The sequence below is a fragment of the Capra hircus genome, chromosome 1 (genome assembly GCF_001704415.2).
Source record: "Capra hircus breed San Clemente chromosome 1, ASM170441v1, whole genome shotgun sequence".
Lineage (NCBI taxonomy): Eukaryota > Metazoa > Chordata > Mammalia > Artiodactyla > Bovidae > Capra > Capra hircus.
In genome coordinates, this window is record NC_030808.1 from 132367621 (window position 1) to 132391992 (window position 24372).

General features: G+C 36.9%; 1 protein-coding gene across 1 annotated transcript in view; it reads left to right on the top strand.

Moving 5' to 3' along the window:
• The window catches only part of STAG1 (stromal antigen 1), a 470948-nt gene that overhangs the window by 352386 nt on the left and 94190 nt on the right, over positions 1-24372 (top strand). The window contains exons 11-14 of the mRNA XM_018050852.1: positions 12202-12300; positions 12790-12869; positions 19154-19261; positions 21436-21550. Of these exons, the coding sequence (XP_017906341.1) occupies positions 12202-12300; positions 12790-12869; positions 19154-19261; positions 21436-21550 (402 nt within the window). The remainder of the gene's footprint in view (positions 1-12201; positions 12301-12789; positions 12870-19153; positions 19262-21435; positions 21551-24372) is intronic.

Here is a 24372-nt window from a genome sequence, read left to right on the forward strand (position 1 = left end):
AATTATCCTTCAATTAATAAATTTTAAAAACAAGTTTTGAAGAGCACAAATGAACTTATCTACAAAACAGAAATAATTGCAGGCGTAGAAACCAAACATGATTACAAGGGGGTAAGGGAGAAAAAGAGTAAATTGGAGCATTGTGATTGATGTATATACACTACTGTATATAAAACAGATAACTAATAACTATCTATACAGGAATTCTCCTCAGTACTTTGTAATGGCCTATAATGGGGAAAAATCTGAAAAAGAATGGGTGTATATATATCTATAACTGATTCACTTTGTTCTACATCTGAAACTAACAAAACACTATAAATCAATTATACTTTGTAATTACATCAAAAAAATAAGATACCTAGGAATAAACTTAAACAAGGAGATGAAAGACCTGTTGCTGTTGTTCATTCGCCCAGTTGTGTCAAACTCTTTGCGACCCCATGGACTACAGCACGCCAGGCCTCTCTGTCTCTCACCACCTCCTGAGTTTGCCCAAGTTCATGTCCATTGCATAGTGATGCAATCCAGCCATCTCATCCTCTGACGCCTTCTCCTCCTCTCAGTCTTTCTCGGACTTTTCCAGGGAGTCAGCTGTTCACATCAGATGACCGTAATACTGGAGTTTCAACTTCAGCCTCAGTCCTTCCAACAACTAGTCAGGGTTGATTTCCCTTCAGATTGACTGGCTTGTTCTCGTTGCTGTCCAGGGGACTGTCAGGAGTCTTCTCCATGGTTCAAAGGCAGCAATTCTTCGGCTCTCCATCTTCTTTGCAGTTCAGCTCTCACAACCATATGTGACCACTGGGAAGACCATAGCCTTGACTATATGAATGTTTGTCAGAGTAATATCTCTGCTTTTCAACACACTGTCTGGGTTTGTCATAGTTTTCCTGCCAAGAAGCAAATGTCTTCTGATTTCATGACTGCAGTCACCGTCTTCAGTGATTTTAAAGCCCAAGAAGAGAAAATCTGTCACTACTTCTACCTTTTCCCAATTTGCTATGAATTAATGGGGCCAAATGCCATGATCTTAGTTTAATATTTAGTTTTAAGCTTGGTCTTTCACTCCCCTTCTTCACCCTCATGAGTCTCTTTAGTTCCTCTTTACTTTCTACCATTGGAGTGGCATCATCTGCATATCTGAGGTTGTTGGTGTTTCTCCCGCTTATCTTGATTCCAGCTTGTAACTCATCCAGCCTGGCATTTCTCATGATATTCTCAACGTATACATTAAACCAACAGAGTGACAACAGACAGCCCTGTCATACTTCTTTTTCAGCCTTGAACCAATCAGTTATTCCATATAGGCTGCTACATGTTGCTTCTTCACCACATACAGGTTTCTCTGGAGACAGGTAAGATGGTCTGGTATTCCCATTTCTTTAGGAGGTTTCCACAGTTTATTATGATCCGCACAGTCAAAGGCTCTGGCATAGTTGATGAAACAGAGGTAGATGTTTTTCTGGAATTCTCTACCTTTCCCTGTGATCCAGCAAATGTTGGCAATTTGATCCCTGGTTCCTCTTCCTTTTCTAAACCCAGCTTGGACATCTGGAAGTTCTTGGTTCTCATAATGCTGAAGCCTAGCGTGTAAGATTTTAAGCATGACCTTAGTAGCATGGGAGATGACTGCAGCTGTCCAGTGGTCAGTACATTCTTGAGTCACTACCCTTCTTGGGAAATGGGATGAGAATTTACTTTTTCCAGTCCTGTAGCCACTGCTGGGTCTTTCAGATTTGCTGACATATTGAATGCAATGCCTTGATGGCATTATCCTTTAAGGTTTTTGAATAGTTCTACTGGAATTCCACTGTATCCACTAGCTTTATTAACAGCAGTGGTTCGTAAGGCCCACTTGACTTCAGTCTTTAGAATGTCATGCTCTGTGTGGCTGACTACACCATCATAGTAATCAGGTTTATTTGGATCTTTTTTGTACAGTTCTTCAATATATTATTTCCATCTCTTGATCTCTTCAGCATCTACTACGTATCTACTGTTATGACTTTTATTGTGCCCATCTTTGGGCACAATGTTCCCTTGATAGCCACAACTTTCCTGAAGAGATGTCTAGTCTTTCCCCTTCTGTTGTTTTATACGCTATTCATTGAAGAAAGCCTTCTTGTCTCTCCTTGCTGTTCTTTGGAAATCTGCATTTAGTTGGATATTCCTTTCCCTTTTCCCCTTGCTTTTCACATCTCTTCTTTTCTTTAGCTATTTGTAAGGCCTCCTCAGATAACCAGTTTGCCTTCTTGCCTTTCTTTTTCTTTGGCATGGTTTTGTTCGCTGCCTCCTGTACAGTATTGCAGACTTCCATCCATAGTTGTTCAGGTACACTGTTTACAGTTTCTAATCCCTTGAACTTATTTGTTACCTCCACTGCATAGTCATAGGGGACTTGATTTAAGCTGTGGGCTTCCCTCATAGCTCAGTTGGTAAAGAATCTGCCTGCAATACAGGACACCCTGGTTCAATTCATGGGTTGGGAAGATCCCCTGGAGAAGGCATGGACTACCCACTCCAGTATTCTTGGGGTTCCCTTGTGGCTCAGCTGGTAAAGAATCTGCCTGCCACGTGGGAGAGCTGGGTTCGATCCCTGGGTTGGGAAGATCCCCTGGAGAAGGGAAAGGCTACGCACTCCAGTGTTCTGGCCTGGAGAATGCCATGGACTAAGTCCATGGGGTTGCAAAGAGTCAGACACGACTGAGCGACTTTCACTTTCTCTCTAAGTTGTACCTGGCCGGCCTAGTGGTTTTTCCCACTTTCTTTAGTTTAAGCCTAAATTTTGTTATGAGAAGTTGATGATCTAAGCCACAGTCAGCTCCAGGTCTTGTTTTTGCTGACTGTATACAGCTTCTCCATCTTCAGCTACAAAGAATGCAACCAGTTTGATTTCAGTATTGGCCATTTGGTAACGTCCATGTGTAAAGTTGTCTCTTGTGTTGTTGAAAAAGAGTATTTGCTATGACCAATGCATTCTCTTGGCAGAATTCTGTTAGCCTTTGCCCTGCTTCATTTTGTTCTCCAAGGCCAGACTTGCCTGTTACTCCAGCTAAGACCTGTACTCTGAAAATTATAAAATGTTGTTGAAGATCATAAATGATACGAAAAATGGAAAGATATTCCTTGTTCTCAGACTGAAAGAATACTGTTAAGATGGTTATATTACTGAAAACAATCTACAGATTGTAGTCTGTATCAAAATAACTCATGTCATTTATCACATAAGTAGAACAAATCATCTTAAAATGTATGTGGAATTACAAAATACCCTGAATGATCAAAACAGCCTTTACAAAAAAGAACAAAGCTGGAGATATCATGGTCCCTGTCTTTAGACTATACTACAGTGCTACAATAATCAAAGTATGGCAGTGGCACTAAAACAGACACACAGATAAATAGAACAGAATAGAGAGCCCAAAATAAAGTCAATTAATCTAAGACAAAGTAGGCAGGACTATACAATGGAGAAGATACAGTCTCTAAAATAAGTGGTGTGGGGACAGCTATACGTAAATGAAATTAGAGCATTTTTCCACACCATATACAAAAATAAATTCAAAATAGATTAAAGACCTAAATGTAATCCAAAAGTACAAACTTCTAGAAGAAAACAGGCAGGATACTCTTTCACATAAATTATAGCAGTATTTTTTTGCTTCAATCTCCTAAGGCCAAAGAAGCAAATGTAAAAATAATCAAATAAAACCTAACTAATTCAAAAGTTTTGCAAAGCTTTTACCAAAGGAAACCATCTACAAAATGAAAAGACAACCTACTGAAAGGGGAAACCATCAACAAAATGAAGAGACAGCCTACTGAATGGGAGGAAATATTTGCAAATGATATGATGGATAAGGGGTTAAAAACAGCTCATACAACTCAATATCAAAAAACTGAGCAACCTGATTTTTAAATGGGCAGAAGATCTGAATAGTCGTTTTCCCAAAGACATACAGATGGCAAACAAGCACATAAAAAGATGCAACATTGCAACACTGCTAATTACTGTAGGAATGCAAATCAAAACCACCTCATACCTGTCAAAATAGCTGTCATCAAAAATACCATAAGTAACATTTTGTCAAGGATGTTGAGAAAATGAAACCTGCCTACAGTGTTCCTGGGAATGGATTGGAGATGCCACTGTGAAAACCAGCATGACAGTTTTCTAAAAAAACTGAAAATATATGCGATATAGCAGTTCTTCTCCTGGGTTTATGTCCAAAGAAAACGAAAACACTAATTTGAAAAGATATGTGCACTCCTGTGTTCATAATGGCATCATCTACAATAACCAAGATATGGAAGAAACCTGTGTTCATCAACAGATGAATGGATAAATGTGTTGTTATACATATACACACACGTACAATGGAATATTACTCAGTCGTATAATACTATGAAATTTTGCCATTTGCAACAACATGGATGGATCTGGAGAATACTATACTTAGTGAAAAGTCAGAGAAAGACAAATACTGCATGTTAATACATACCTAGAAATGAAATGAATGAATATTACAAAACAAGCCAACTTACAGATACAGAGAACAAACTAGTATTTACCTGTGGGGAGAGGGAAGTGAAGAGCTCCAGGAAGGCATAGGAAATTAAGAGGCACAAACTACAAGGATATACTGTACAAAGCAGGAAATATAGCCAATATTTTATAACTTTAAATGGAGGATAAATCTATAAAATATTGACTCAGTATGTTGTATACCTGTAACAAATATAATATTGTAAATCCACTATTCTTCAATAAATATAAAAAGAAGATCCTTTGCCATGAGTATCTACATAAGTGACATATGTTTTTTTCTTCCCAGGAAGCAAGCTGCTGCCATAGATCTTTTTCCCATATGGGGGATCCAGTCTTTCAGTTGCCATTTGCCTGACCAGATGGTTAGGTCATTGGCAACAACCTGCTTGTTGGTGAAAAATGTTACAAGGAATGGTAGTAGAGGTGACCTGCACTGCTACTACCATATTGCAGAGCTTGGCCTATTGAAATGCTGACACCTGATAGTCAAAAGATAGCCATCCACTGGTCCAGATGGTGGCTGCAACCTAGCAGGACTTATCTGCCTTTGTTTCATAGAGCTGTCTGTAAACCATGCCATAATGTCATTTTTGAACCCTGAGCCTTAGAAATTGCACCTGTTGTGCCTAGGGCCAGGACTTATCTGGATTTATAGTCAAATTGGCGCTAATCATTCAGTGTCAGTGGTGCAATACAGTACTGTAGCCTCCATGTCATTAGCAGCACTGTAGCCATCTCATTAATTAAGGGATGACAAATTTCTGTGGGCCCTTGGGCTTATTGAAAATCAAGCCCTGCCCTCTGGTAGCATATTGCAGAATGATTTAGGTATCCCTGCAGGAGTGCAGTAGAAATATACTGGAGCCTGTTCAGTGTGAACAAAAATAGGTCATGACCTCATTCTGCAAAGGGATCAAGTAAAAAGCCTTAGCCAGATCAGTCACAGCTTGCTTGCTTCACTTATGGGTTGCACTGTCTCAGTGATGGTGATAATATCAGAAGCTGCTGGGGCAAAAGCTCAGACTTCGACATTTATCCTTCGGTAATCTGTCAACGTCTAGTCTCTGGAGGCCTTCCTTATGGGCTAGATTGGACTGCTTGTATTATCTTGAATTAGCAGAATGATGTCCTTTTCCCCACCATAGAGTTAATATTTTTGTTGAACAGTGTACTGTGATTTGGACAGCTCTGGAGTTGGTTAGGAGCGCACCTGTCCCATTGTGCTTGAATTTGTCCTTGTCGTACATACCCTATGAGGCAGTGATGGTGGTCAGTATATATACAGCCAAAATGTAATGCCTATTGTATACTCAGTGATAGGAACCACTCAGTGATAAGATTATCAGCACCTGAAATGGTCTAAAGGGCCTCATCCACAAAAACATGTGGATGGCCTTCTATGAGTAACTTCACTCTTCACAGAGCTACTATGTACGTCAAGGATGTATAGTGTCACCTGCTTATTTAACTTATATGCAGAGTACATCATGTGAAATGCTGGACTGGTTAAAGCACAAGCTGGAATCAAGTTGTCGGGAGAAATACCAATAACCTCAGATACACAGATGACACCACACTAATGGCAGGAAGTGAAGAACTAAAGAGCCTGTTGATGAAAGTGAAAAAGAAGAGTGAAAAAGCTGGTGTAAAACCCAGCATTCAGAAAACTAAGATTATGCCATCCAGTCCCATCACTTCATGGCAAATAGATGGGAAACAATGAAAACAGTGAGAGACTTTATTTTGGGGGGCTCCAAAATTACTGCAGATGGTGACTGCAACCATGAAATTAAAAGACCCTTGCTCTTTGGAAGAAAAGCTATGAGCAACCTAGACAGCATATTAAAAAGCAGAGACATTACTTTGCCAACAAAGGTCCGTCTAGTCAAAGCTATGGTTTTTCTAGTAGTCATGTACGGATGTGAGAGTTGGACTATAAAGAAAGCTGAGCACTTTTGAACTGTGGCATTGGAGAAGACTCTTGAGAGTCCCTTGGACTGCAAGGAGATCCAACCAGTCCATCCTAAAGGAAATCGGTCCTGAATATTCATTGGAAGGACTGATGCTGAAGCTCCAACATTTGGCTACATGATGCGAAGAACTGACTCATTGGAAAAGACCCTGATGCTGGGAAGGATTGAAGGCAGGAGGAGAAGGGGACAACAGAAGATGAGATGGTTGGATGGCATTACTGACTCAATGGGCATGGGTTTGAGCAAGCTTTGGGACTTGGTTATGGACAGGGAAGCCTGGCGTGGTGCAGTCCATGGGGTCGCAGAGAGTTGGACGTGACTGTGTGACTGAACTGAACTCCTTCACAGTGTTCCCATTGGGGTGTTCATATTATTGTATGCATTTTAATAACAATCAGAGTATAATGGAGTCCCAAAAGAGAAAAATTACCAAATTTTCAGGTGGCTTTTTCATTTAAGTTATTGTTGAAGTTATTTAGTTAAGTTCCTGTAATGTAAGCAGGCCATCTTATAGGTAAAGAACAAAGATTTGGTATGAGAGGTACTTGATTAGGAAGCATCATGAAACAAGATGTGGATAAAACTTGATTAATGTCTTTGTATAGTTTGCTGTGTGAACTTGATTGGTTGAAAGTAATTTCATCTCTTTTGGCCTTACTTTGAAATTTAGAGGTAAAGAAACTTCTTAGATGCTATCTTAAATCTGGAGTTATAATTTTACTTTGGGTCAGCTGTCTTTAATCTTTTGCTCATCTGTTGATCTCTTGTGATCATGGATACATATTATATGATACTTTTGTTGGCTTTTCATATATCTTGGCCTCCAGGAAAACCATATCTTATGAGCCATATCCACAGACCCCATGGGCTGCTCTTCAACATTGCTCTGCCCATTACAGTTATCATGTGCACCTTGCATCTACTAGTTCGGTGATGGTACCTTGTTTCTGCTGTTCTATCATCTCATCATCATTTTTGTTATTGGAATGTAAACTGAATTCTGTTTGAGTCTCTTCTGTTGCCAGCTCTAGCCTCCAGAACACAGCCATTTTGTAGTTTCTCAGTAATGTGTGCCCCTGCCTCAAGTCTTTTCTTCATTTCCTTGATAAAGAGTATTGACCAGGCCCTCCTGAGGAACGTACCCAACCAATAGGTCTTCTGAGTTTATACGGTAGATCCTTTATATTGCTTACTTCGCTGTGTTTTAATTGCCTTTCTTCACAGTCTGCCACAATGATTCTTGGATCTCTTATTTCTTTAATATGCACCACCGCTTTTTCCAGAGGTCATCCAGCAGTGTTAGTCTATTTGCATGGGCCTTAAATCCTGAGGCAAGAAAGAGTGCCCCATATCCAAAAACTCTCTCTTTTCTTGTTTGATATTCCCATTCCCTAGTCCAGTACCCTTAGCAACCACTCTTGGTTCTTACTTGTTCAACTTGGCCCATTCCTGTAGCACTTACAGCAATATAATCTTCCCTTCCTTTAGCAGACCTGTTACTTCCCCACTTGGGCCATACTGAAATTTGACCTTAGCTTGTGGCCAAAAGGGAGGGTTGGTATACAACATGAGGAAAGCTGCTAGCATTGTCCTTAAGGTAGTTGCTTCACTTGAGGTTTCCATCTATTCAAGGGGATAGTTAGGTGGAAAAAGCATGCTCTCTTCTAACAGGGGAACTTGAGACTTATTTGCAGGCCCACATGTTCATGGAAAATTTCAAATTCATTGTTCTGTCTATATCTGCCAGCTAGTCTTTGAACTCCCACTTCTTTCCTATATGGCTGTGATTTTGGCGTAGACTTGCCTGAGATGCAATGGCTCATAAATTCTGGCACCCTTAAAATTGAGTTCTCGGTCTAGTCTTCAATATAATGAACTCTTTATCCGCAGGAGATGAAAGTCTCTTAAATGTTGCCATTTGTTAATTTAAACTTATGATTAATTAGCCTGCCATTTTCTCTCTTCAGCACTCTCAGTGACAGCCACCCAATTCCGTTGCCCTTATAGTTACTGTTTACAGTGTTATCCCTCAAATGTTCATCATGTACAAGCTAAGTGCATATCTCCTTTCATGTACAAGTGAATTAACAAATGGCTACTCTTCTATGTCAGAGACTATCATTGACTTCACTTACAAACAATAATTGGGTCCATCCTCATAGTAGCTCTTCCTTTAAGTGATCCATCTTCAGAATCCCATCAGGGAAGTCTGCTTGTTAGGACCACTCTTGCTACCAACTATTTGGGTCACATTCCCTAGAATCTCACCTCAGTCAGAGATTTTTGTGCTAGAAATACATTGAAGTTTATATTCTCAGGAGAAACTTGTAAGTAAATGAGGAATATAGGATAAAGTAGGATACACTGACAGAAATATGGTTTCAGGAGTTTTGTCTGAGCATCACCTCAGAAGGAACTTTGAAGAATAAATTGAACCTCAGAGGTTATCCTGTCCTGAGACAAGGAGATTGGGCTCTTTTATCCCCCTATTTCATTCCCCAATGGCTATGAGCTTCATCCTGAAGGAGGCAAAGGCAAAGTAGAGCATAGGAATCTCTGTACTAGATGGTTCTTTCCAGCCATGATCAGTTCTCCAGAGAGAGATGCAGATAAGCTCCATTAGCTGTCAGTACAGAAGGAAGTGGGAAGATTAGCCGTGTATATTAGGATTTGGACATCTGGGCAGGTCATCAACAGCAGCTACCACAGATACCTTCTCTGTGCTAGAGACTTGACCAACAAGCATATCTCACAGGAGGGAACTTGAGCTACCTTGAATCAGCATTCAATGCTTATCCATTCATTTATATCAGTTCAGGAATGGTATCTTGAAATTGGCTGTGGAGGGAGTAAATCACATCACAGAAATCTGTAAATGGAACAGTTCAGGGCTCCATTCCCAGAGCTTGTTGTTAAAACTTTTACCAACATACCTCTGCATTCAAATTTTAAAACAACTTTATGAAGTCAGAATCGTATTTTAAAAGTGAGAAAACTAGTATCAGAATGATTAGTGTACTTCAGTTCAGTCTCTCACTCACGTCCAACCCTTTGCATCCCCATGGACTGCAGCACCCCAGGCCTCCCTGTCCATCATCACCAACTCCCAGAGCCTGTTCAAACTCATGTCCATCGAGTTGATGTTGCCATCCAACCGTCTCATCCTCTGTTGTCCCCTTCTCCTCCTGCCTTCAATCTTTACTAACATCAGGATCTTTTCCAGTGAGTCAGTTCTTCACATCAGGTGGTCCAAGATTTGGAGCTTCAACCTCAGCTTCAGTCCTTCCAATGAATATTCAGGACTGATTTCCTTCAGGATTGACTGGTTTGATCTATTGCAGTCCAGGTGACTCTAAAGAGTCTCCTCCAACACCACAGTTCAAAAGCATCAATTCTTTGGCACTCTGTTTTCTTTATGGTCCAGCTCTCACATCCATACATGACTATGGGAAAAACAATAGCTTTGACTAGTTGAACCTTTGTCGACAAAGTAATGTCTCTGCTTTTTAACATGCTGTCTAGGTTAGTCATGGCTTTTCTTCCGAGGAGAAAGTGTCTTATAATTTGATGGATGCAGTCACCATCTGCAGTAATTTTGGAGCCCAAGAAAATAAAGTCTGTCACTGTTTCCATTGTTTCCCCATCTATTGTCCATGAAGTGATGGGACCAAATGCCATCATCTTAGTTTTCTGAATGTTGAGTTTTAAGTCAACTTTTTCACTCTCCTCTTTCACTTTCATCAAAAGACTCTTTAGTTCTTCTTCACTTTCTGCCATAAGTGTGGTGTCACCTGCATATCTGTGGTTATTGGTATTTCTCTCTGCAGTCTTGATTCCAGCTTGTGCTTCATCCAGCCCAGCATTTCTCATGGTGTACTCTGCATATAAGTTACATAAGCAGGGTGACAGTATACAGCCTTGATGTGCTCTTTTCTCAGTTTGGAACTGGTCTGTTGTTCCATGTCCAGTTCTAACTGTTCCTTCTTGACCTACATATAGATTGCTGAGCAGGCAGGTAAGGTTGTCTGGTATTCCCATCTCTAAGAATTTTCCAGTTTGTTGTGATTCACACAGTCAAAGGCTCTAGCATAGTCAATGAAGTAGAAGTAGATGTTTTTCTGAAATTCTCTTTGTTTTTTCTATGATGCAACAGGTGTTGGCAATTTGATCTCTGGTTCCTCTGCCTTTTCTAAATCCAGCTTGAACATTTATTTGGAAGTTCTTGTTTCACATACTGTTGAAGCCTGGCTTGGAGAATTTTGAGCATTACTTTGCTGGCATGTGAGATGAGTGCAATTGTGTGGTAGTTTGAACATTCTTGATATTGCCTTTTTTTGGAATTGGGATGAAAACGGACCTTTTCCAGTCCTGTGTCCGCTGCTGAGTTTCCAAATTTGCTGGCATATTGAGTGCAACACTTTAACAGCATCATTTGTTAGGATTTGAAATAGCTTACCTGAAATTTCATCACCTCCACTAGCTTTGTTCATAGTGTTACTTCCTAAGGCCCACTGGACTTCACACTCCAGGATGTCTGACTCTTGGTTGAAGATCACACCATCATGGTTATCTGGGTCATGAATATCTTTTTTGTATAGTTCTTCTGTGTATTCTTGCCACATCTTAGTATCTTCTGCTTCCTGTTAAGTCCATACCGTTTCTGTCCTTTATTGTGCCCATCTTTGCATGAAATGTTCCCTTGGTATTTCTGATTTTCTTGGAGACATCTCTAGTCTTTCCCATTCTGTTGTTTTCCTCTATTTCTTTGCACTGATCACTGAGGAAGACTTTATTATCTCCCCTTGCTGTTCTTTGGAAGTCTGCATTCAGAGGGAGATATATATCTTTCCATTTCTCCTTTCCCTTTCCCTTTTCTTTTCTCAGCTGTTTGTAAGGCCTCCTCAGACAACCATTTTGCCTTTTTGCATTTCTATTCCTTGGGGATGGTTTTAGTGTACTTATCATCTCTCTAAGAATATACAGAATTGGAAATCTAGCTTTGTCTGATTCCAAAATTTGGATGCCCACTGTGGAACATGTTGCTTTTTGAACATAGAAATTTCGTTCTCTTTTGAATCATTTGGATTGGCTAAGTTTCCATGTGATTCTGAATGCATTTTGATTACCAACATCTACTCCAAGTTAATGGCTTTATTATATTGCCCTAGTAAAGAGCAACCCCAGGACACATGACTATCATTTTGCCTTTGTTTTAAACATTCATCCCTTTATCATATTTTCCTAACTTCTCTTTCTGGAATATAAAAGACATTTAGTAAATATTTGCTAAATAAATGAGTGATAATACTTTATTATGAAGTTAGATTCTTTTTGAAAAAAGGAGAAATTAGCATACCCTTCTTTAATTAAAATCATATGCCAAAAATTATCTCACAGTGCCACAGGTATGATTGTAGGAAATATTTCATGTTGAACCAGAATTGATACACATTTGAAAAAGATGTAGACTTTCTCTCACCTAACTAAGGGGTTTTAGTGCACTTTTAGTTAAATGTAAGTACAATATAATTACTTGGTTCTGTCTTATGTCAAATTACAGTATGAAATAAATTGAATGGTTAAGCTGAAAATCACTTTCATTTTGATATAGACTTGAAAATCTAACTTTTGTGACATGGAATTGACTGTGTTTTGATTTTATTTGTGTTTCTGAAGCAAGGAGAAGTCAGGCTGAAGTGTTTGAAAGCTCTACAAAGTCTGTATACTAATAGAGAATTATTCCCCAAGTTGGAGCTATTCACTAACCGATTCAAGGTAAGAATGACTTTTATTTTTCACTTTAAAAATGCTTGTTATAGCTAGCTTAGCAAATGGCATTACCATACCAAGTGTAGCTCATATTCTTTATACATGTTCTTTAAATAGACCTGTATTAAATAGATGAATCTCTGCTTTAAAAAAGATATTACCAACATGAGGTCTTATTTATTACCTTCAATGGAAAGCTCTCCTGCTTAAAATAAGATTTTTTTCCTGGACATCTTTTTATATTGATTTTGCAAGGTAAGGTTTGGCTCTTTGTTAGAGAATGCTAGTTGATGAAAATTACAAACATTTACAACACCTCCTGTGTGTGCATAGGACCATGATGATAACATTTGAAAAGGAAAACTTTCCATCTAATCTAATCATCATTAGACTAATCTATCATTACTCTTCCATCATCTCCCCCAAAACATTACCTCAGATCTGTCTCAGCTTTTTTTCTGTTCATAGTTGGTTTGACTTATAACTTTTCTTTAGGATCGCATTGTATCAATGACACTTGATAAGGAATATGATGTTGCTGTTGAAGCTATTCGATTGGTTACACTAATACTTCAGTAAGTATAATATTTTAATTTAGTCTGTTAAAATATTAATGTTGTTTCCCAGCATTATTAGTGCCCTTCACATATATAATCCTAATGTGTATTCTTACTACTTTTGGTTTTGCTTTCTTATTTTAAGGTTAGGTTTGAAACAAAATGTTTTCTCTTTGTTTTTTATTTTGAATATATTCTATTTCCTCTATGTAAAAGTTCTTTCATGCAATCCAGAAAAAGTATCAATGAAGTAACATTGTTATTGTTTAATCTCTAAGTCATGTCCAACTCTTCCGCAACTCCTTGGACTGGAGCCCACCAGGCACCTCTGTCCATAGGATTTCCCAGGCAAGATTACTGGAGTTGGTTGCCATTTCCTTCTCCAAGGGATCTTCCCAACCCAGGGATTGAACCCACATTTCCTGCATTGGCAGGTGGGTTCTTCTGTTTAAAGAGAGAGACAGAGAAATTGAGAAATAAAAGACTTAAAATGGTTCGGTTTTTCAAATAGACTTCTTTGGAATGGTACAGAAGTAAAAGAAAGGAAGCAAGGTGATTAAATTATGTCATTAATATGATATAGATTTTTAAATAGGAATAGTTTCATATATAGAACTAGCTAAAAACCAGGAAGAATCTGTATGAGAAAATGAAAGACCTGACAAAGTCATTACAGATCCTCCACTTCCTATTTTGTGATGCTATTATCTGTCATACACCAAATATCATGTATGCCAGGGTCTATTGTTTTGGTTTCTTTTTACCTCTTTCTGCTGTACTACCATATTCTTTATTATTGTGGCTTTATATTCTAGTAGATGTTGTGTGTTTATAACCATGGCCTCTTACTGATCAGTACCTTCTTTGCCTTTCTTTTAAAAATGCACTTAGCTACTTTTTTCTTTATGAATTTTTAAGGTGCTTTTGTCTAATTCCTCAGAAACTTTGGTTGGGAGTTTAAATATTAGAACTTCATTTAGGAACTTCCCTGGCAGTCCAGTGGTTAAGACTTTGTACTTTCACTATCACTATAGGGACAAGTGTTTGATCCCTGGCTGGGAAGCTAAGATCTTATAGTGGTGTGGCCAAAGAAAAAAAGAACTGCATTTAATTTTATGATAAATTTAGGAGAGAATGGAATTTTTTATAATTATATATATCATTTATACATGAAAGTGATGCATTCCTTTATTCAGATCTCATTAAGTCTTGTATAAGGTTTAAATTTGTTTTGTAGCAGTAGCGTACATTGTTTACTGGGTTAATTCTTAACTACTATATGTTCTTTTTGTTATGTGATAAATATTTAGTTTTAAAATATTTTCTACTGAATTATTGCTAAGATAGAGAACCTTAATTTCCATGGTTGTCTTTTGTGTGCAGCATATTAGAACTTTTATCCATGTTGATGATTTGATTTTCTTGAATTTACTATGTAGATTATTTTATGATGTGAGGACAATTTTAGTTCTGTCTTCTCTTCTAATTTTAAAACTTTTATTTCATTTTCTTGTCTAATTCCATTAGCCCAGATATTGAGCACTATAAAAATATCCCTGATAGTGGCTTTTTTTGTTCTTTTTCTAGGAAGGCATCTAAAGTTTTTTGTTTCTGCAGTTACTGAGATAGGTTTTTGATATGAAAAATGTTCTTTTGTAGTCTCAGTTTTCTGGGATTTTCTTTTTTTACATAGATGAGTCTGAATGAAATTGATGTATTTGTTTAATGGTAAACCACATGTGCATTTCTAAACTAAATCCTGTTTGAATGTGACATATTTGTTTTCACTATAATTTGCTTAAATGTAGTTCTATGTTTTATTTAGGGTTTTCATAGTTGGGTTATGTATAACTTTGACATTTTTTTTCTTTTCTTTATCCAACTTTGAAATCAGGGTTATATGTATACTCTTTGTAAATTATCATCAGTAATTTCTCACCCTTTTTCTGTTCTGAAATAACTTTTCTATGACAAAGATTAATTTCTTCTTCAAAGTTTGAGAGAATTCTCTTGTTAAAGCCATATCAGTTTTAAGTTTCTTTTGAGGAGAAGTCTTTGATCATCATTCCTACTTCTTTAATTGTTACCTATCTAAGTTAATCTTTATTTCCTCATATTAATTTTGGCTTTTTATAAGCTTTTGAAAATATTAACAGTTTTAATACAGTTTTGAATTTTATTGTTTTATTGTTTATGATCTCTTTATTCATAAAACTTTGCTATTTTTCTGTTATTTCTCTTTTTCATCATTTATCTTATTTGTATCCCCTTTTTCTTGATCAGTCATGCCAGAGGTTTATCCATACTACTGTTCTTTTCAATGCATTAGCTTCTTTAAGCTGTTTGTTTATTGTTTCTGAATAATCATGTTTAAAGTACTACTTTCAATTTCACTACTAGTCTCCTAAAAATTTGGACATGGAATATTTTCATAGACAATCAATGATAAATATTTTGATTACTGTTATGATTTTCAGTTTAAGCATGGATTATTCAGTAGTAATTTCTGTTACCCCTAGATCAGATTAAAGCTATTCTTTCTATTTTATTGTTTTATTTAAGAATGTGTTCTGCGTATTTTGGTCAATATTCTGAATTTTCTAAATATGTGTAAAAACAGTACTTATCTGTGTTGCTTATATAGTTATGTATTTCTATTCATTACTTTGAATTTATTCAGTGTCATCCAAATTATCTATAACTTTACTTTTTTTTGCCCATTTTTTCAGAAGGATGTGTTAGAGTCTTCAACTACTATCTTATCTTTTCTTACACACTGTTGTTTGATATACTTCAGAGTATATAAATCAGTACCTCTCTATTCATGATTTGTACATCTTCTGATAGTATTCACTTTATCATTATATCTCTTTCTTCTTTGTCATTTATGAAGATTGTGACTACTATGACAAGTAATTATAATCTAAGTGTGAATTTTACAAGCTCATCAATGTCTTTCCCTTGAACAAAAAATAACCTCATTCCACCCACTCATCTTTTTCATTGAAATTGTCTGTTGTTAAGGATTACTTTTTTACCCTTTTTTTTTTTTTTTTTGCTTTTTTAAAAAAATTTAGTTTCAATACTTGCTCATTCAGGCAAGTGTTAACTGCTTTGATATTTTCAATACTTCTTCTCTTACCTTCAAGGAAGAGTAATTCTCTCATTTGTTGTTGTTGTTTAGTCGCCCAGTCATGTCCCATTCTTTGTGACCCTGTGGAGTGCAGCATGCCAGGCCTGCCTGTCCCTCACCATTTCCCAAAGTTTGGCAAGTTCACGTCCATTGGATTGGTGATGCCATCCAGCCATTTCATCCTCTGACACCTTCTTCTCCTTCTGCTGTCAGTGTTCCTCTGCATCAGGGACTTTTCTAAGGAGTCAACTGTTCACATCAGATGACCAAAACACTGGAGCTTCAACTTCAGCTTCTGTGATAGCTCAGTTGTTAAAGAATCTACTTGCAATGCAGGAGACCCTGGTTTGATTCCTGGGTTGGCAAGCCTCTGGAGAAGGGATAGGCTACTCACTTCAGTATTTGGGGGCTCCCCCTGTGGCTCAGCTGGGAAAGGATCTGCCTGCAATGTGGAGACCTAGGGTCTATCCCTGGGTTGGGGAGATTCCCTGGAGAAGGGAAAGGCTAAAAAAAAAAAAGGGACAGGCTACCCACTCCAGTATTCTGGCCTGGAGAATTATATGGACTGTATCGTCCATGGGGTCCCAAAGAGTCGGACATGACTGAGTGACTTTCACTATGCTCAGCTTCAGCGTCAGTCTTTCCAACAAGTATTCAGGGTTGATTTCCCTTAAGATTGACTGGTTTGATCTCCTTATTGTCCAAGAGACTTTCAGGAGTCTTCTCCAGCACCACAGTTCAAAGGCATCAGTTCTTTGGTGCTCTGCCTTATTTGCAGCAGTCTCTCATAGGCTCTTCCAATATTATATTTTCCAGCTAGTTTACTTCCTTAAAGAGTGTTTTTCAAACTATCTGATACCTTGTTTGGCTGAAAAGAAAAATCATACTTTCATCTTGAATTTAGAAAGTAGTTTGGCTAGTTTCAAAAGTCTATTTTTAAGGTTCTTTTCTGTGCTTTCATTGGAGGAAATAAGGGCAGAACATATCTTATATAAAAAGTACAGTTATGGCCCTCCAGCTGTGTCAGATGATCTAATTCATTAGATAACTTTGGTCCTTTTCTGGATTCCTCAGAGAGCTCTCCCTGTTGCAGGAGAGGGAGGTGTCATCCTGAGACCCACAGAAGTCCTTAGGATGGACCTCCAAGTGAGGATCATTGGCAACCCACAGGAAGAATTTAGGAGGGAACCATAGTAAAGGGAAAGCAAGTTTATTTAGTGATACACATTCCATAGACAGAATGCAGTCTGTCTCAGAAGGCAAGAGCCACCCCAGGGCACAGGGTCCTCTGGGAAAGTGAAATAGGCCCAGGGGCATGGGGACATACTTTTTTTGGGTTAAGTGATTTCATAGGCTAATGAGTAGGAGAAATATTCTTGCTATTTGGGGGAGGGGTGAGGATTTCCCAAAAATTGGGCCACTGCCGAATCTTTTTTGGCCTTTTATGGTCCTTTTCAGAACTGACATGGTGTGAAAGGAGTGCTTTTTAGTATTTCGGTGAAGGTATTATGAGCTAAAGGTCAATAACTGTACTATTCTGAAAGCCACCTTGGTTTCAGCTGGCTCCAGCCTGTCCAGCATGTCAGCAGGTGCTCCCCATCGTCGTCATCTCACATTTGTGTCCTGCCCTTTTCCCTCCTGTCTTATCCCCGCTTTGGGTGTTTATGACAGTGGTTCCCCGCAGTGGATGATGCTTCCTCTGGCTATTTACTTTGTGATTCAGCACCTGGCTTTCGGTTTCCTCTCTGAGTTGCTTGCCCTGTATATGGCCTTGTTGGGCAAGATGTCTTTTAAAACTATCCAGGCTGGCTCTCTTAAATTATTTCATGTCTGGCCTAAAGGAAACTTGGAGGAAGTATGAATTTCTACTCATTATATTGCTCTGTCTCCTGATTTCTACTTACATGGTGAGGTTCACAAACTAACTCTCCAGTCTCTTACAGCACTGCATGAAATAATCTGGCCTTATTTTTCTTGGCTTGTGAGATATCTACCAAAACTTCCTCAAAATAACAAGTTAAAGTCACCTTTAACATCCTGTTGTACTATCTTTAAATTCTTTTTCTCTCCATCTGTTTATTTTTCTTTTGGTGTAGATTATTTCCTTTCCCTTATGAGCTTGGATTACTGAGAAATCTTAATTTTTTTCCTATGAGTTTAACTTCATCCTGAGGGTATTAGTTCATTGAGCTGATTTATATACATATAATTAAGTGGTTAAAACTTAGGCCTTGTTGAGAGGGGGAAAAGAGTGAACTTTAAAATTAAACTGCTTCTAATCTGTCTCCCATCCTTGATATCCAGCTCTTTTTCATTCACAACTAAAGTTTGTTCCTTATACTGTGATGCAACTACATTATTTTGCAGCAAAGGTCATTCTAATTTATATTCATTTGACAGATCCTTCAGTCTCCTTCTAGTCTCTGAGGCATCTCCAGAATTGAATTCTGTGGAAGGAATTTATACTGCTACATCTTGTCAAGAACCTGTACAGCCCAAACATTCTGTACCCCATCTAGTCATTAATCTTTAATCCTTTCAAATGTTTTTAACCATATTAATAGTCAGGAAATAGATATTCCCTCTTTGGGAAAAAAATACTTAAAGATGCATTCCAGCAAACAAGTAAAAGGTTGAAACCTTAAGACTGCATGAAAAGAAAGACAGCAAATTTGCATTAGTAAAGGAGTGATTATGACTAGTAAATCATTTTGTATAGAAAGAAGACTAAATAGTATTGTAAATATTGTGATAAACTATAAAATAGACAATTCTGGCAAGAGTGACATAGCACAGTAACAGTTAACTATGAAACGGGTGAATATATGACTAATGTCTGTTAACAAAAAAACTTATGCATGTTTAAAGAAACTGAGCTAAATTGGGCTAATATATATCCCAAGGTATTAAGAGTCATTGTCTATAGGTGTGTATGGGAAGACATATGGACCTTTTATTTTCTTATTTTATCTGTATTTTCTGAATTTTATTTAACAGTTGAAGTGTCCTTTATAGTTAAAAATATTATTTTCAAACTCAACTAAAAAGAGTGGAAAAATAAAATCAGTATACTTTGAGCTTTTATAAAGAACCATACAAAATTTTGATAAAGGTAGAACTGACAGTAAACATTTGTTTTGGCTCAGTTTTACTTTTCTGAATTTTTCAGTGGAAGTGAAGAAGCTCTTTCCAATGAAGACTGTGAAAATGTTTACCATTTGGTGTACTCAGCACATCGCCCTGTTGCTGTGGCAGCTGGAGAATTTCTTCACAAAAAGTGAGCTAATTCTCTATGAAACAAGTTCCACTTTTCTGTTTTTGTTTTGTTGTTGTTTTATAGTTAGTACAAGAAAGAGTGACTGAACATAGTGCTAAAGTGGCCACTGCAAATTCTGTGGGCTGTAACATTCTTACAGCCTACATACACATCATGAGTCACATCCCTGAGAAAGATGCCCCTTGTGACATATTCCTTTGATCTAAAATCTAAAAGGACAGTCCTCAGCTAGTCAGCTCCTTGTAAATGGAGATGGCGGAAGTGCTTAAAGTTTATAAAGACTCACCTAAGTAATTGAAATTTTATTTCATCGAATTGTTTTCCCTTTTAAAATTCTGTGTTCTCATCTTAACTTCCCAACACTAGTAATCTAAAATTATCTTCAAAATACCTCCCAAATTTTCAGGGTTTTTTTTTCATCTTATTAGGAGGAGGATTATTTTAAACAGTAATCTGTAATGATAGTAAAAATATGTATGCAGCTACAGTTTAATTTCAAAGCAAAATCTCATCCAATTTTTTGAAAGCATAGAGCTAATGAGAGTTTTTTGATGTAATTAAACATCCTTATGAAATATGTTATTGATCATGGTCTCTACTATATATGTTCTATAATTTATTAATTCATTCTTAAAATATAAGCATATTCTTGGGCAGGGGGATGTTTTGCTGTGTTTTTGTTTTTATTTATAGGTTTAACTTAGTGACTTTGACAGGTTAACCCAGAGGTCTTTTACATGTAGTGATTTGTAATTATGTGTGATTATGCTAAGCACAGATATAAATTATGCACTGGGCAACTGTTGTACATGAGTGATTAACTTTGATAATGAGCAAGCGTGGCCCTCCATCTAGCATCAGCATCTTGGTGCTGCAGTCACAAACTGCTCTTTACTCAGTGGTAAAGTGACTCTTGCTTATAACTATTAAATATTTGTCTCACCATCTCTTTGTAAACCTGTTTCTTTGTGGACAGCCACAAAATAGGCTAAGATTGAGGGTGTTCAGCTGTCATAGGAGTCAGCAAAGCACAAGGAAGCACCACACATCCAGTGTGCTTAGCCACTCAGTCATGTCCAGCTCTTTGGACTGCAGCCTGCCAAGTTCCTCTGTCCATGAAATTTTCCAGACAAGAACACTGGAATGGTTTTCTGTTTCCTCCTCCAGGGGATCTTTCCGATCCAGGGATCGAACCTGATCTCCTGTGTCTACTGCATTGCAGATGGATTCTTTACTAGCTGAGCCATTGAGGAAGCCCCTCTTTACTCAGTGATACCTCTCAAAACAAGACAGAGCTATTTCTATGTAAAAAAATATTTATTTAAGAAGGAAGCTGGCCAGTAGTGCATGCTGCTAATGAAAGTGAAGAAATCAGAATTTTCAGGCATGGCTTTTACAGTAAGATGTGACTCTGACTCATTGGCTAATATAAAATAGTGCTATTTCCATATTTATCTTGAGGTATTGTCTGTCGCGAATATCAAGGGTATATTGTAGTCTTAATTTCCCTTTCTTTTTTTTTTATTATGTTCTAGTTAGTCTCTTTTTTAACTTCTCAAAAGGAATTTTAGAAAGAACTTATTGCTTCCATATATTTAGAAAGAGTGTATTGCTTCTGTAGTTTCAAAGAAAAGATAGATTTTAAAAGGTTCATTATCTACAGAATGAAGGCCATTAATGGCAACACTGGAATCAGAAAGAGCCCTTGGATATATGTAATTTTATCTCTACTATATTTGTCTAAGTTTGAAACATTTACTAAAATTTTTTAAATTTAACATTTCATATGAATATCTACCAAAGTAAGCCTCCATTATTTTTTATTTCTTTGAGAAAATGGAGTCAGTTCCTATGCAAACAAAAGCTTTGCCTTATAAGCATCTTTTATACCCCTGCCCTGGAAATACTCAGTTGGAGAACTTTTGAAAAAGCTAATCTTGTTTAGCATTTTCCTACCATTTAATATTGTGATCTTTTAAAATCTGTTAAGTAAACTGTAGACTCAGAATTCCATGATCAACTTTGGTTTTTTTGTTTGTTTTTTACAAAATGTACGTGCACATACACTTAGTCTGTTTTTTAGTCTAAACACTGAAATTTATATACTGAAGGAGAAGACTTAAATTCATATCCATGTAAATCTGTAATATTCTTATTTTGTTACTTATTTCCAGATTGTTTAGCAGACATGACCCACAAGCAGAAGAAGCATTAGCAAAGAGAAGGGGGAGAAACAGTCCGAATGGGAACCTTATTAGGATGCTTGTCCTTTTCTTTCTTGAAAGTGAGGTAAATTTTTAACATAGCACTTTATTTTGTTGTATTAGATTATATTTTAAGTAAAATTGTCATTTAATCATTGTAATTAGTAATTTTTTAAAATCAAATGAAGACAAGACTGTTTCTTACAAAGTTGCCTTCATGGGTATTTTAAATTTTTTGGCTATGCTGCACAACTTGTGGGATGTTAGTTCCCTGAGTGAAAGCCCATGTCCTAACCATTGGACCACCAAGAAATTCCTTAGCTCCATAGATTTGATTCCATAATAATGGGATCAGTACTCTACATTTTTTGGGAATATGTGTGCAGATATGGATTAACACTGAATATAGGTTAGCAGTTTTTAAAGTTTTATAGTACTGCATTGCAATACAGCATACTCTTTTTGTTGCTTTTTGTTTTTCTTGCAGCTTTTCTTTTTACCTGTAGCTTTTAAATTACATTATTTAGGGAATTCCCTGCAGAGGGCCCAGGTTCGATCCCTAGTCAGAAAACTAAGATCCTACAAGCTGTGTGGTATGGCCAAAATGAAAAGAAAAATTATATTATTGAAACAGTATATGAACATTTTCAAGCTGTCAAACCACTGGTTCTATCTTGTTTGAAAGTTATTTAAGGAAAAGGTATATGAATTTGAATGTAAATTAGTAGTAGTGCAAGCTCATGCAGCATATCCATGTCAGTTTATCAAACAGTTAACGTCCATAACATACTATCTATCAGAATCTGTTTGCACATGTGAACTTTAGTTTGCCCATTTAAATGTTCTTTAATGTTAGAACTGTATTTCCAACTGCTGGTATAACATGGGGGGCTAGCAAACTTATACCTGAAGCTCTGAATGAACAAACTTGTTGGCTTAGAAATGAGTGGGAATAGAGTTGCAAATAAAGGCAGCAAAAATCTAGAAATCTAGGACCCTGAACTTTACTTGGGGAAAGAGAATTTTTGGTTTGTATGGGAATGTCTAGGAATAAGAGAAACGTAAGAGACTGTATGACTGCTCACGTTTGAAAGTGCTGGAGATACTCTGTAGAAATGAGGAATTGAGAGACAAACAGATAGTCCTTAAGAAAATTAAGATCAGACAGAGATGTAAGGATTAGTGGAAAGAGTGGCGTTAGGGCAAAGCAGAACCAGAAAAGTGAAGGAATTGCTAATATTTTTTAAGTGAGTTGGGAACAGAGAAAGAATACAGTCAAAATGAAACCAACTGGAGAGTTGCATTTGTGTAAAGGATGTGTTTGAGAACAGTGTATTAAATATGTATACAGATTTTGTGGAGATCTTCTTAAAATGCCAGTTCTAATTCAGTTACTCTTGAGTTGGAATCAGAGATGCTACTTTTTGTTTATGCTTCTGGACCAGAAGTCCAGGAACCACTTGGATAGCAAGAGTCCAAAGCATTATTTTCTTAACAAAGCAAGTGTGGATATTATTATGGAGTAAAATATAGATGCTTATAAATGTTTAAGGTAAAACACTAAATACTCAGTAAATATCACACCTGTGATGGGCTATTCAAATTAAACCCTTAACCCTTTAAGTTTTAAAGAAATGAGATTAAAAGTATTTTGCAACAATCAAGTCCTATTTAAAATTTTGACTTTAATAGTAACAGTAGTATCAAAAATTGATAGGGATGAGATACACATATACTCTTAAACTACTGAAAAGTTTGGGGAATATGATGATCAGATTAGTTGAACTTGATTATTAATTGAAAGAAAATGTTTTACATCTCTGAAAGTCCAAGGACTTTACTTTTTTGATATATTAAAAGCCACAAGTACTTAGTTTTACAGTTTCATCCTCTATTCATAGCAGTAATTTGTGATGTGTATTACTGCTCTATTTTTGAAATGGTATTACTGTTTTATGTGTTTGCTGCTCTTTACTAAAATGTTACAAGAACATTAAAATATATTTCCCAGTTGTCTTCTGTGACATTCTTGTCAGCTGCGAAAACAACTGCAAATCGTAGTTAAGGGTTTCTAGTTGATTCGTGATCATAATATTGGTGTTTATGGTCTCCTGTTTTACAGGAAGCATTGTTTGTTAAAATCTCTCTTCTTATTTTGTAATACTACCGTACACCTGGAGTTGAATGCTTATTAAACCCATATTCTTGTAATATGATGGGATTCTGATTATACCTTATTCTGAATTCCTCTGGTTTTACTATAATGTGAGTTTTTAGTAATATTTTAGTCATAGGCTCATAAAAAGTTGAATTGAAAGAAACCTTAGAAGTCATAAAAGTAGAATAAGTCTAGCTTATAGTTGAATTATCAGTCAGTTACCTATAATTGACAGAACTGATTATCTTTCCTATTCCTTTGTTTTACTGGGATGATGTTGTTGTTCTTTACTTGGTAAGCTCTGTCCAACTCTTTGCAACCCTATGGACTGTAGCCCACCAGGCTCCTCTGTCCCTGGAATTTCCTGGGATGTTAAGTAGTAACATTTTAATAATAGAATTGTAAAATATTGAATTGAAACAGGTTTGCAGTCCATAGGGTCTTCCTCTTTTATATATGAATTATAGGTGAAATAAGATTAAGAGATCTGCCTAAATTAGTTTTTCTCTTTTTGTACCAAAAAGTGGCATTTTTAAGCCATCACAACTATTTTAGCAGTCATTGGCTTCAAGTGAAAAAATACCTGGTGTATTTGAGATTGTCTTTGTTGTTTGAAATACATGCCAAATAGTAGGATAAATGGTACTTGTGTATGATAAGCCCAGATATCCCTGTAGGTTGTATGACCATAATACTTACTATACAAACTTTTGAAACTGATGCTTTTCAGAGTGACGAGGATGCTGTTA